This window comes from Electrophorus electricus, chromosome 6 (genome assembly GCF_013358815.1).
Source record: "Electrophorus electricus isolate fEleEle1 chromosome 6, fEleEle1.pri, whole genome shotgun sequence".
Classification (NCBI taxonomy): domain Eukaryota; kingdom Metazoa; phylum Chordata; class Actinopteri; order Gymnotiformes; family Gymnotidae; genus Electrophorus; species Electrophorus electricus.
Window position 1 is genome coordinate 24,411,664 of NC_049540.1, and position 12,475 is coordinate 24,424,138.

A 12,475-nucleotide genomic window follows, 5' to 3' on the forward strand; every position below is an offset into this window, starting at 1 on the left:
GCATTCCACTATCCCCCTTGCTTTGTCTGCTGAGTGATTATACAAATATGGACTTCTACATCCAATATACTACCCCCATATCCCTGCCATGCCATAAATAGGAATTCCATAAATATTACACAGAGGAAAAACCTGTTCTTTGCACATATAACACTGGAACGATCAACTGCCAGAGAAAATAATCAAATGACATTATTCAATAATTTAAACATACATTTTATTAAACACATAAACCCTCAATCATTTGAAAATATCCACCACCCCCAAAACATGTTAACCAATCTCTCCATTCTAGCAAATACTAGCAAATTTATGCAGGTGTTTTAGTTAACATATACATAACATACACAGACCAATGCATTTACATTCTAATGATTCTACATACACATTATATAAACACACAGATTACATATGCATAATGAACTAGGCAGGATAGATTGGAAACAACTGACTTGTACTCTAGACACACACAAACATGCATGCCCATGTACACTTGGTTACAGTTACCACCTTTTTGTAATTATACACAGGAGAGCAAATATCCTAGGCCAAACCATTAGAAATTCAAATAGGGCCCAGCCCACTCACTTCATACCAGAAATCACAAGATGACAAGCTGTTCACGTGCATCATCAGGTAGGCACCTCCCTTTGTTTGCGTCTCGCTGAATTCACCCCATGTCGCCTATAGAAGGCTCAACAGTGAGGGCTGATGTCCAGACCCCTCTCCCCTCCAAGCCACACCTCTTTAAACATAAATCCAAACTGGCCTCCCTGGTGACTAATTTCCATCTGGATCACCCACGTTACAGAATAGCCCAACACCTCACCTACGCAGCCCTCCATGTACCTAGAACACCGCAGCCATTCCACCTTTGCAATGCATTTCCCCAGCAAGTCTGTGATCTTTTCATCCACAATCACTGACTAGCCCTTTCAGCTACTTCCAATAAATCCTTCACCGCTACCCTTAGTTTACAGCATCTAAAACCAAACTGCACAGGCAAACATGTAGCAGACTTACCTTCAAATCCCCCAACACCTCTCTACCAGTCTTATATGCACCTGCCACTCATGTTTTCTCACCTCGGCTACCAAATCTGCATACTTCACCTTTTACTTTCAAAAGCGTCATCAACTACATTCTCAAATGAAATTGTTAACGCTATAAAATAACCTATCCATTTACTTTCAGGGTACAGCACCATGGCCGGCCTCACTGTAGTTAATGCAATACACTGTGGGACCTGTAGTTTTTACCTACATCCCCTCCTAATTTCTGATCTCGTGCTTTCCCCCCCCCCCCCTATATAAACTCTATATAATAGAGTTTAGTTTTTGGCTAAACTCTATTATATAAGCCCCTCCTACCAGTGTGCTCCTTATGGTAAAAGAATTTCACATACCACGAGATGGCAATTAATTGAATTTGGTTCAATTGCTTGCAACATAATTTAATCACCAAGCTGACATTCAGTTCTCCTTTTGTGACTACAGTAAGCATATTGTCTATACACAAAAGGTGCCAAAGAAAACAATTCAATGCACAGCTGAATTTCTCTGACTGTGTTGCAAAATGCTCCATTTTCTATGTGAAATATCAGCTGTTTCAGGGGGATGTTTGTGAATGCTGATATTTGGATCATGTGTAGCTTTTGTCATGAAGCATGCATTCTGCTGATGGTGGGGAAATGCGTCAGTTAACTGCTGCCTTGCAGAAGGCCACAGCTGGGCCTGACTAGGAATCAGTGTGGCTGGGCAACCTTTTCCCAGCATCAGCTGGGACGCATGAACAAGTCAGACGCAGGAACTGAGCAGATCTGCCCACATGGGTGTGCAGGCCTTCTGGAGCTCGAGCCAGCCAAAGCCAGACTGCCAATAAAGCACAAATTAATGGGCAAATACAAAGACAATCACGCACACCTCAAAGACTATTAAATGACAGAGTCTATTACTATGCGCAAATGGGGTGTTATGTTTGTGAAGGGTCGTAAAGGTAGGGGAAAAGTCAACGACAAAAAAGATCAGTCAGAACTTTAATGAGTGCACAAACAAAAAATCTCTTGTTAGGGGAGAGACAGACACAGAGAGAGAGAGAGAGAAACATGAAATGGTTCAGTGACTCTCACAGATGGAGCTGGTGATTGCTGCTGCTGCAACACACTCAGCCCTCCATCACGAGGAGCCAGAGTGAACACAAATCCAGAGCAAACAAGAGCAGAGCCCAGTTACAGGGAGCTGATTTAGATGCAGGGCACCGAGAAGCCGCTCCTGTTGCCTATGAGCCACATTACCATCATATTTCAAGCACTGAGAGGACAGAGGAGATGAGTGCAGGGGCGGAAACAGCCAGCCAGGAAAAAGCCAATGTGCTTCCCTGCTTGTGTTTTTCCAGTAGGAAAATGTCTTTGTTCCTGTTTTTCATTCTCCCCTCGCTTTGCAATGGAAGAAGTGTGACCTGTAACCATGCCAACAGCGAGTGCTTACCCACAGCTGTTGCCATGGCCGCACCGCAAACTATAACTACAGTAAAAACCAGGTGGACCTGAAAGCACCATTGAGCCTTTCTGCCAAAGTAACCATCCCACCAAGACGGGGAGGTAACCTCCAAGCCCTCACACCATATAAAGGTTAACGCTGGAGCCCAGCATGGAGTGGGAGCAGTCAGAAGACACGCCGCACGCCGGCTAGGCATAGGCAGATTTGGTCGATAAAGACATTAGCCATCTCTCACTACAGCTCAGAGGGGGAAGCAGAACGCTCTCTCCCAGTCCTTTATTCCCACTCGCCAAATTACACTGAGAGGCCTGTTTACTGCATATGTGTCTAATAAAGGAGCTCAGAGGTCCCTTTGGGGAGGGGGTGGGGGACTATGTCTCCTCGCTGCATTCACCCCCATTAACAGCAATCTCCATGGAGCCTTGGCACCTCTAATGACCAAGCAGGGCCCTGCTGGTGCTATTTCTGTGCGTGGTCTGTGAAGGTCCCGGCTGTTCCCCCGAGCTGCCTTCCAAGCCTCCAAGGAGCTGCCAAATATGGCCATCTTGTGTGATTAAGTGGAATAAAATATGGAAACTAGGAGACAGAGGGAAAGTAAGGAAGTTGTGCACTGCCCTGCCTCTAGATGCGTTTCTGCATCCGCCTACGTGCGTCTAGGGACGCAGAACTGTCGCAAGACAGGACTCACAACAAGTTCAACAGACACCATGTATTTCTTAATCTCCAGATATACAAGGAACTGTGACAGATTCCAGACAGTAGCTATTGCATAGAGTTCTCCGCTCTCATGTTCTTTCACCCTGCTGGCCCACCCTCCCCATCATCCTTTGCCAGTGAAAGCAGTTCTAGCTGTGTGTGCATTGCTAATTTTTGAGAAGGTACACACACACACACACACACACACACACACACACACACACACACACACACACACACACACATTCTACCTCATATGCATATAAAAGCAACGCTAAGACGAGGTGGCAGGTGAAGCCCTGAAAGGTGAGGTCATTACTATCACTAATTATTGCCTCATTTGTCACTGTCACTGCTATATATATTTATTTAAACATCAGCTAAATAATTCCACCACTTCATAAGAAATATTTAAAAAATCCAAGCCTAGCTCTTAGAGAAAGAGGTGGTTTTCAATCCAAACTGGACTTTTAAGTATCCGCCAATTTAATTTTATTCTTCTCCACAGAATTTATTCCAAACCATTTTCTGGTAAGAATTTGTGTGATCTTCTCATCTTCATCAGAAGGCCTATACCAATCCATTACATATAAGGCAGGCTGTAGCCATGTTTCATCAGACGTTCACTGAAATTACCAATCTGAGACATGGTGTGATGGGCTGAGCGTTTCAAGCCAAGCCACCGGGCTTGCAGTAATGAGATGTTTTCTTGTGAGAATCATATCTCTGCTTGTGAAGGCTATGGAAGGTCAGACAGTGGACTGCAGTACCCTCAGAGAGAGAAAGAGAGAGAGAGAGGAAACACATCGAGCATCAACACAAACCAGGAACAGCCGGTGGTGTTGTTCAAGTTATGGGCATCAACATTCCACGTCAAGCACACATCCAGGAGCAAGCAGAGAAGAAAGTGCAGAAAGAAAACATGGAGGGAGAGAAAATGAAAAGGTCACTTGCTCTCCATGAAACATCTGTGACATGATTTATGGGCTTTGCAGCAGGCCTTCAGTAAGTGATTGGTTTTTCCTAGGGTGCTGCACAAGGCATTGTGATAATGTGCTCCACTGTGCTGTGTTAATGACATAGCTCCTTTATTATCAAGCTAGAGTCAAGCCAGGTCGCATACAATGGAGTGTGCTTTCTCACACACACACACACAGCTTGCTTTTTTGTTCTGTGTTTGGAGGTTTCCCTTAACTGGTAGAATCACACACTCAAATTCTTTCCTGGAGCAGAAAACTATTAATTCCAGCTCACATGTGAGTGAGATGTCAGGCACAGGGTGGGGGGGAAAGAAAAAACAAAAAACAGCCTCACAGGCAAAAGCTCAACCCTGTTTAAGCAGAGGCAGCTGGTGTGAAGAAGAAAACTGGAAATTTCCCTTTAATTCATTCATAATATTTATTGCGTTCTGAAACTGCTTTCACCTGCAAGGGAACCGTCTATAAATCTGGCATCAGCAGCATGGATCATTTACATGGTTCTCATCAAATGGCCCAAACGCTGCAGTGGCCTTCAAACTCAACAATAAAATGGTGACTAATATTTCCCCCATGCCAAAACAACATCCCAAAGAAGTGCTGATATACAGCTAGCTTCTCTTCATGTGATAGGTGTACGGGTGAAACACTCATATACTGATTAACACCATAATCTGTGCAAAATATTTGGCAACCAAGCAACTATAAGATATTTATTTGAACAATAATAATTTGTTGGCATGTAAAGCACCACATCATAAAAATCAACACCACGATAACACATATTTCTGTATCATTCAGCATAACGTCAAACACAATGAAGCACATATAAGATTAGCACAATGAGAATTCTGTTCTTACAGACAGAGCCCCAATTTCAACACTACCGAGCTGAGAGTACCACGTACAAACTGGGCAGAGCAAAGCCCCAATCTCAACACTACTAAAGCTGTGAATATCACGTACAGGCTGGGCAGAATAGAGCAGAGCCCTAAACTCAACACAGCTTACTGAGGCCGTTTGGGCTCACTTGGATAGGGGGAGAAAGAGTAGACAAAGCTGCCAAAATTCTTTTAAACACAATTTTCTTGGGAGCTTAAGACGTTTGCACAGTACTACATCGTCTCCAGAACTTTGGGGGGAGGGGAAAACAGGCAACTCTAAATGGCCACCTTAAATGTTTCCTTAGGTCAGTTGTTACACATCACCGCTCTGCCCCTCCCCCTCCCTTCCAGCCCTGTAAATGAGCCCTGAGAGTGATCCGTGAGAGGCCAGGCAGCTCTGTTCTGCTAGCCAAGCAGGACAGAGGAGTGTGCTGCATGTCTTAAAAGAGATGAGGAGATTATGCATGGCCCAGTGGGGCCGTGGGTTTGATGCTATCTCTGGAGAAGCCTGGAGAAGCCAGTAGTGTACTGGGCAGATCAGCAGGTCTTCGACGTTGCCGTAGTTCAATAGGGCAGTGTTAAATCATGTATCTAAATAACTTAGCCAGTCAAACACTGAGCTTTAGCAGACAAAAGCAGTTTAACTCAGTCCTGATCATCACAGCAGTCTGATATGTCCAAACTAGTGTGATCAGGCAGCAGGTCTCGAGCTGCTAGCGTTTCCAGGCAGATCCCAGCGTCTGCAGTGGCCATGCACACAAAAGCAAGGTTGCAACAGAACATCCATCAGCCTTCACACCATGGCATCTTTGTGGAGTGCTAGCTACTTGCAGGGTTGGGCTAAAGTGGGGTGCACGCGTGCAATTCCTGGTTCCTTCTGCACGGGTCAGAGGAGGATGGAACTGAATACAGAGCAGTTGGAGATGAAACAACAAGGCTGTCCAGAAAACAGCATCTGTAAGGAAGCTGCCTTCACAAAGAACATGTCCATGAGGGAAGAACTATGCAGCAATCTTGAGGAATCCTCACAAAATGAGTTCAAAGGATTAGAGTATTAAATGACTTAACCTGTTACTGAAGAAAACACTACTGAAACACACCATCAAAATAAGCTTGTAGCACAGCTGATATAAATCAAAGAAGGCAGTACCTGTTTCTGTGGTACATCAAGCAGGAAACCATGGAAATTATACTCTTCCCAAAGAGGTACTGCTTAGAAAACGCAAGTCTCAATTTCCAGTGCAGAAAACAACTGTCAAGACCGTTCCCTTCTAGGTACCATGGAGCAAAAAAAAAAAAAAAAGTACCCAAATTAATCTCAGCAGAAAACACAGGAAAAACTAAAAATATTAGAGCAAAGCTCTGGGCCACAGTACAGTCTGTAACTAGCAGACTCACACAAATTCAAATTAAAAACAGCTTCATTCAGGGAAAAACGCTTCAACATAACCTATCCATAGGAGCAGAAATATGTGCCTGAAAGTTTAAATTCCATGAGATAGAAAACAAAAAAAAATTATACCAGCCAAGGGCATAGTTACCTTAAATTATTTCCCTTGAGAGGTTAAGAATGGGCATTACATGCTCGCTCTCTCTCTGAAAATTTATGCAGGCATGTGTTGGGCATCACTAAGATGATAAACAACACAGTGAGAATGGAAATTAAAACAATACCCTTGGATGGTAGAGAAGTATATGCATTTATTCATGGAATCTGAGAGTATACATAGATGGAACTGACAGAACTGGCGAATCACAGTGCCCTGAGGTTAACAGAAAATCTGACATGCTCCAAGTGTATTAGTACATGAATAATTTTGTTAAGTTCATTTAATATTTTGAGTCTAAAAACACCACTGACTATTGGAGACAAATGCAAAAGAAAGCAACTAAGACCACAAAGCATAAAAGACAGGTCCTTTCAAACATTATGAAACACCCCACTATAAAGTGTCACGAGTAGGACACTGATTTTCCGTGCCAACGTTCTTCAGCTGTCCCGTGATGAGAACACCATGGCAGCACAGCACGCTGTAGAAGTGATAATGGAAACTCATTTGCACCAGCTCTCTCTGTATGTGTACGTGTGCGTGGGGCCAGGCTGCCCGCGCAGTGTGCTCTTCTCTCATCACCCCTCATTAGGGGGGTGATCGAAAGCACCACTGGCCTGCAGGTACATGGTGCGATACCTAATGGGATCCACTGAAGAGTGACCAAGCACTGCATTAACCAACCAGACTATAGGCTCCCCTGTTAAAAATAGCCTGGATCCTAACTTGTACTTGCAGAGGTTGATGCATAGGGCAAGGGTGTGCGACACCAGTTTCATACATGCTTTCTAATAAAATGCAACACCATAAAAGGAAAAATAATTGAATAAATCTGAATTGATATTCTTTGTCTAAAGCAGTGTGGCTCACATGAGCACACGCTCACAGTATAGCAGAGGGGCTTGTAAAGAGCAAGTGAAACAGTGGCCTCGCTGACATCTGTTTCAGCAAACAGCAGCAGAGAGGGTGCTGGCCGGCGGAGTGAGTATGATTTAGCCAATGAAAATGCGCTTGGTCGGTAACAGCACGCTGGAGTAATGTTGGTTGGGGCAGAGCAGGGAGCTCGGGGTGCGCATCACCCATCAGCCACACAGGGAGAGGGAGATGGGCAGAGCGACAGCTGCTCTTGGAGCCGTTGTGCAGCAGCAGGACAGCAGGCCACTCACGGCTTATAGGAGAGGCAGCGGTGACATTTGCATGCACGATTTACAAGAAGCACGACAACTTGTTCTTTCTTTCTTGGTTAAAAAAGGTGCTGACAGGGACTTTATAGAAAAGAAAAAAAAACTCTTTAAATGGAAAAACAAAACAAAAGTAAAACAAAAACAATGCAACAAGAGAACATTGCCAAACACATTCATTCACAGGACTGGGGACTTGTATAGAGGATTTATCCCTCCTACCTTAGAGAAGGTAGAGATAAAATAAGGCGGTGATCCACTGTGGCAATGAAATCCAGCAAGCATTCATCAAGCAAACAGACAATGCAGCTATAGCTAATGCTACACTACTGCAGGACTTCACCCACAGCTCAGTCCAAGCCAATCCAGGCTAGTGATATACAGTAAGGAAACAATTCAATAAATGACACCGTCAAAAAGGAGTTTTGCTGTGGGAAGTCGAGTAAGCTTTTCTCTCTTTAGAAACGCTATAAAACAATCATAGCAGAACACTATTGCGGGCAGAGAACAATACATATAGCACCTACATATATTCAGCAGCAAGGGTGTTAAAAAAGGCTGGGTGTTAACGAGACGCAGCATACAGCAGAGATGGCCATTTCTAAGCACAGTCAGCCCGTTCTGCCTGCTGCTACACATTGAAGCAGCCACTTCACGATCCGACTAAGTAACATCAGGTGTTACAATAGAACTGGCAGGTAATGTGGGAGGTGTAAATGATAGTAAATAGTGCGCTCCCACATCCTCCCCGCCCCGCACCCCTAAGCCCCTGCCTTGGCGGGGGCAGTGCACAGGAAGGCACTAAGTGACGTGAGCCAGGTGGCAAAGCGGAGGCTACAAAGCCGATCTGGCTGAGCTGAGCTGCCTGGGGAGCTGCGTTAGAAAGACGACTGGAGCTGCCTTTTGGCCACTGGTGCCGATCACGGACCGGCACAGGCAGCCAGGGCTAAAGGCAACTGCGGCATCTGCGTGCAGCCTGCATGCCCACAGGCCCAGAGAAAGGAGTGTGGTACGTGGAGAAAGCAGGCGGCACAGGCACGCCAACTCAAGGACACTTTCCTGAAGGAAGACGTCTGGAGATCATCAAGCCACAATGCACACATCAGTTTTCATGTTTATAGAAGTAGCCTGTCAATGCGATGGCTCCAATCACCATACTCATCATTCTCACGCCTACATCGACTAAAGTCGAAACGCTATGATACTAGTTCTCAACCAGCGCTGAGGCTAGTGGAGCAGCCATGAACTGTACCAGAACTGCACCGCACAGCCTTCAAACAATGGCTTCAGCCCTAGAAGCACCTGCCACTTAAATTAATAACACGAAAAATTTCCAGAGCAAAAAAAAAAGCCATTGCCTGTGACAACCTTAAGAATGAAGGGTGGTGCAGCCTTCAAACACTTAAAGCCAGGTGCAAGGAGATGTGTAGGACAGCTGCACAGAGGACAAGCAGAGCAGCAAAGGCCATGAATAAGAATAAAACACACTAAAACACCAACTTGAATATTTTATATTTAAGCAATATAAATAATGGTTACATTTTGATTTCACAATACCAAGAGAGAATGTGGCTATTCAAAGTTTTTTTTTTTTTATTAACATGTCCCAAAATTTCAAGTCACCCAAATTCAGTTTAGTTCTCAAATTAAATAGAATACAGCCAAAGAGCTACTCAGGGAACAATAAGTGATGCCTGGCACAATCGAATCTGAAGCTGACTCAGCTTCTGGGCTTTAGAGCATGTTATACATAACACAAGTTTCAAAATGCTGTCTTAACAGGCATTATTATTAAATTATTAAGGAGGCTGAGTGAAGAAAGAAGAATTTACAGCCAATGTAATTTATGTGCAAAAGAAGCAACACACTGTTGCAGAGGGACACTTTCACAAGATGTTCTCCACTACATCAACAGTATCTGTAAGAGACAGCACAGTTTGTGTGATATCAAATGACATTTTAAAAAGAGACTACTTATGAAGGAGTCAATGCTTAATAAATATGCCCAAGGCAAGCGCTCAGCTATCTAAATCAATCCCCAGATCCAACCCTTTTTCCAATCCAGTACTGCTCGTCTTGGGCTAAGGAACAGGACATTCGTAAATATTCATAAGCAAATAATTACTTTTAAATCCAGCATACCCTTCACTGACCTAAACTTTCAAAAAAAAAAGAAAAAAAAAGAAAAAAAAAAAAAAAAAAAAAAGGGAAAAAAGGTTTCACAGCAATAGGAAAATTTGAGAATTCCTCTTAAAATACTGAAAAAAGTGGGGCACATACAGTCAATAGTTTCAAGTACCCCCAAGCAACAATAAACAAAGCAACATGTTTCAGGCAAATGTATGCAGACAGTGTTGCTACCTGGATCAGACAGTGATGATGATGTAATTACACCACAACTCAACTGTTTGATTGAGAGTGTGTGTGCGCGTGCAAGCAAGCAAGCAAGCAAGCACACACACACACACACACACACACACACACACACACACACACACGAGGATTACATTACTAATGAAGAAATGAAGAAAATGAATGCGTTTTAACTTAATGGCTGCCTAGCTGATGCCGCCTGATGTACTGTATATGGCTTGTCACAGGATAACTGAATGGCAGTTATATTCTGAGGTCTTAATTTGACACATTACTTATTGCTCATGACAGACTAATTTGAATGGAGGCTCGAGACAACAGGATCTGTCAAGACTAGTGACACATCTGTAGATAAATTAAAGCGCGATAAGATTCCATAGCGGATTTCTATGCACTGGCTTTGGTGCACGCATCTCTCTTTTTTTACATTTTGAGTTGAGTTGACAGCCTTCAGCTGGTTAAAAACCTTGAGCTCATTTCTTTCAGTAGTATTCAATAAGCATCTAATGACATGTTGCCAAGACAGTGGGCATGGCAGAAACAGCCCAGAGAGTATGGAAGAAAGAGCAGAAGGGTCTGGGGTGTAGTGGGGCATGCAGTGGGGCGTGCAGCCCAGGGGTGGCTGGCGGGTGCTCTTACCTTGCGCCCGTCGCTGGCGTGGCAGTTGACGTTGAGCGGGGTGAGCAGGGCCATGAGCTTCTCTTCATTTCCACTCCTGAAGCAGAGCAGCAGGTTATGAAGGAAAAACAGCACAGCCACTACAAGCACACTGCATTATACGAGAAGGAGGAGGCAGACGGAGCAAGAGGAGGAGGACACGGGGCTCGGGGGTCGTTACAGGGCTGGGATCAACAGAGGGAGGCGGAAGGCTTCTGCCAGACCTCCCTTCTGAGACGCAGCGAAGGAAAACAACAATAATGGAGAGCGTGTTTATAGTTCAGTGGGGCACGCCAACACTACCCGAAGCTGCTGGTGACACCTATGAGAAGATGAGCACAAAAGGGCCTTTTTTTTTTTTTTAAGCTCTGCCATCGCTAAGCAAACCTCCTCTTCCAGAGCAGCTCTCTGTTAGGAGAGATTTCGCAGTGTGTGTCTTGGAGTAGCACCTCCAGACCCGTCAGCACATGCTCCGGGTTCTAACATGCGCTGCTGCCCAGACACGGCCGCACATCGCCCGGGCCAAAACAGAAGCCCGCCTTTCCAGAGACCAGTGAGGAGTGCAGAAAGACAGCTAAAGAAACGCAGATTGGGTGGAGTCGATAAAAATCATTCTGGTGTGGAAACAGTTCTGATTCTGTTTTTTTAAAAGCAGGCTTAAGAGGTTCCAACAGGACTGTGTACTACAGGCTTCTAGGTCCATGCTTTGTATCTTGGCACATCTAGCACATTTATTTACTTGTGCTACCCTCTTCCCACAGAAAAAAAATGCACCTTTTGTACCGTGTATGAGGTGTCCTGACCTTGGACGTTTTGTTTAAAAGCACAGGACCAGCAGCCTTCAGTATGTTCATTGTTACAGTATGGTAGAAGGGCAGATTTCCCTGTTCCCAGTCCTGTGATTTGCCAAAACATGACAACACTAATTCCTCCTCTCTGCTAGTAACTACAGGTAACCTGCTCTAGTGAAAATGGCAGTTTCATTTAGATGTCCGCCACCTCTCAGGTTCCCCATAAACAGGGACGGACCAAGAGGATTAGAAGTGGAAAGAGGGGCAGTGGGAGACGAGAAGGTTTCATCAGTCTTCCTGATGCACTTTCAGAAGCATCCCCATCTTCGGAAGATTAGCACAGCATCGGGCAATGCTAGCAGCTGTTTGTCCGTCTGAAGGCTGTTTAATCTGTTCTTGAAGCCTTGAACGGATCTTAAATGGGTGCAGGTCTTATGAGTTAAGCAAGAAAGGAAGGCAGCTTTATTTTGCTGTTATGGGAAAAGAGGGACCAAGGCCTGCTTAATTCCTCTCCTGATCACGCTCCTGGCTAATGCTTGTATCGATGAAAATTTTACCGGCCTTTGTAGTTTCCCCCTTTTCTGTTCTCTCGCTCACTTGATCACTGCCGAACAACAAGCTCTTATTTGCACCCATGCTGGAGGCTGTGCTGGAGGCTGGGCTATGAAAAGAGGATGCAACAGGGTGGGGATGAGGAGCCAAAAAAAAAATAATAATAATCGCCTCTGACTTGGCATGACAGGGTGCTTAAGGCCAGAGAACCATTGTGCTTCTAGAGATGGGACTACAGAGGCAGAACTCTCTCCTGCTAAACAGGCAATCCTGGTTGTCCCTCTCACGAGCAGTAACAGTATTCACGAGAGGAAGC

At 44.6% G+C, this 12,475-nt stretch overlaps 1 protein-coding gene across 2 annotated transcripts in view; it reads right to left on the bottom strand.

Annotated features, from left to right (window-relative positions):
* tnksa (tankyrase, TRF1-interacting ankyrin-related ADP-ribose polymerase a) overlaps positions 1–12,475 on the bottom strand; it is a 65,102-nt gene that overhangs the window by 25,821 nt on the left and 26,806 nt on the right. For both annotated transcript variants that reach the window (XM_027028487.2, XM_027028485.2), the window contains exon 5: positions 10,799–10,874. In XM_027028487.2, coding sequence (XP_026884288.2) covers positions 10,799–10,874 — 76 coding nt within the window. The remainder of the gene's footprint in view (positions 1–10,798; positions 10,875–12,475) is intronic.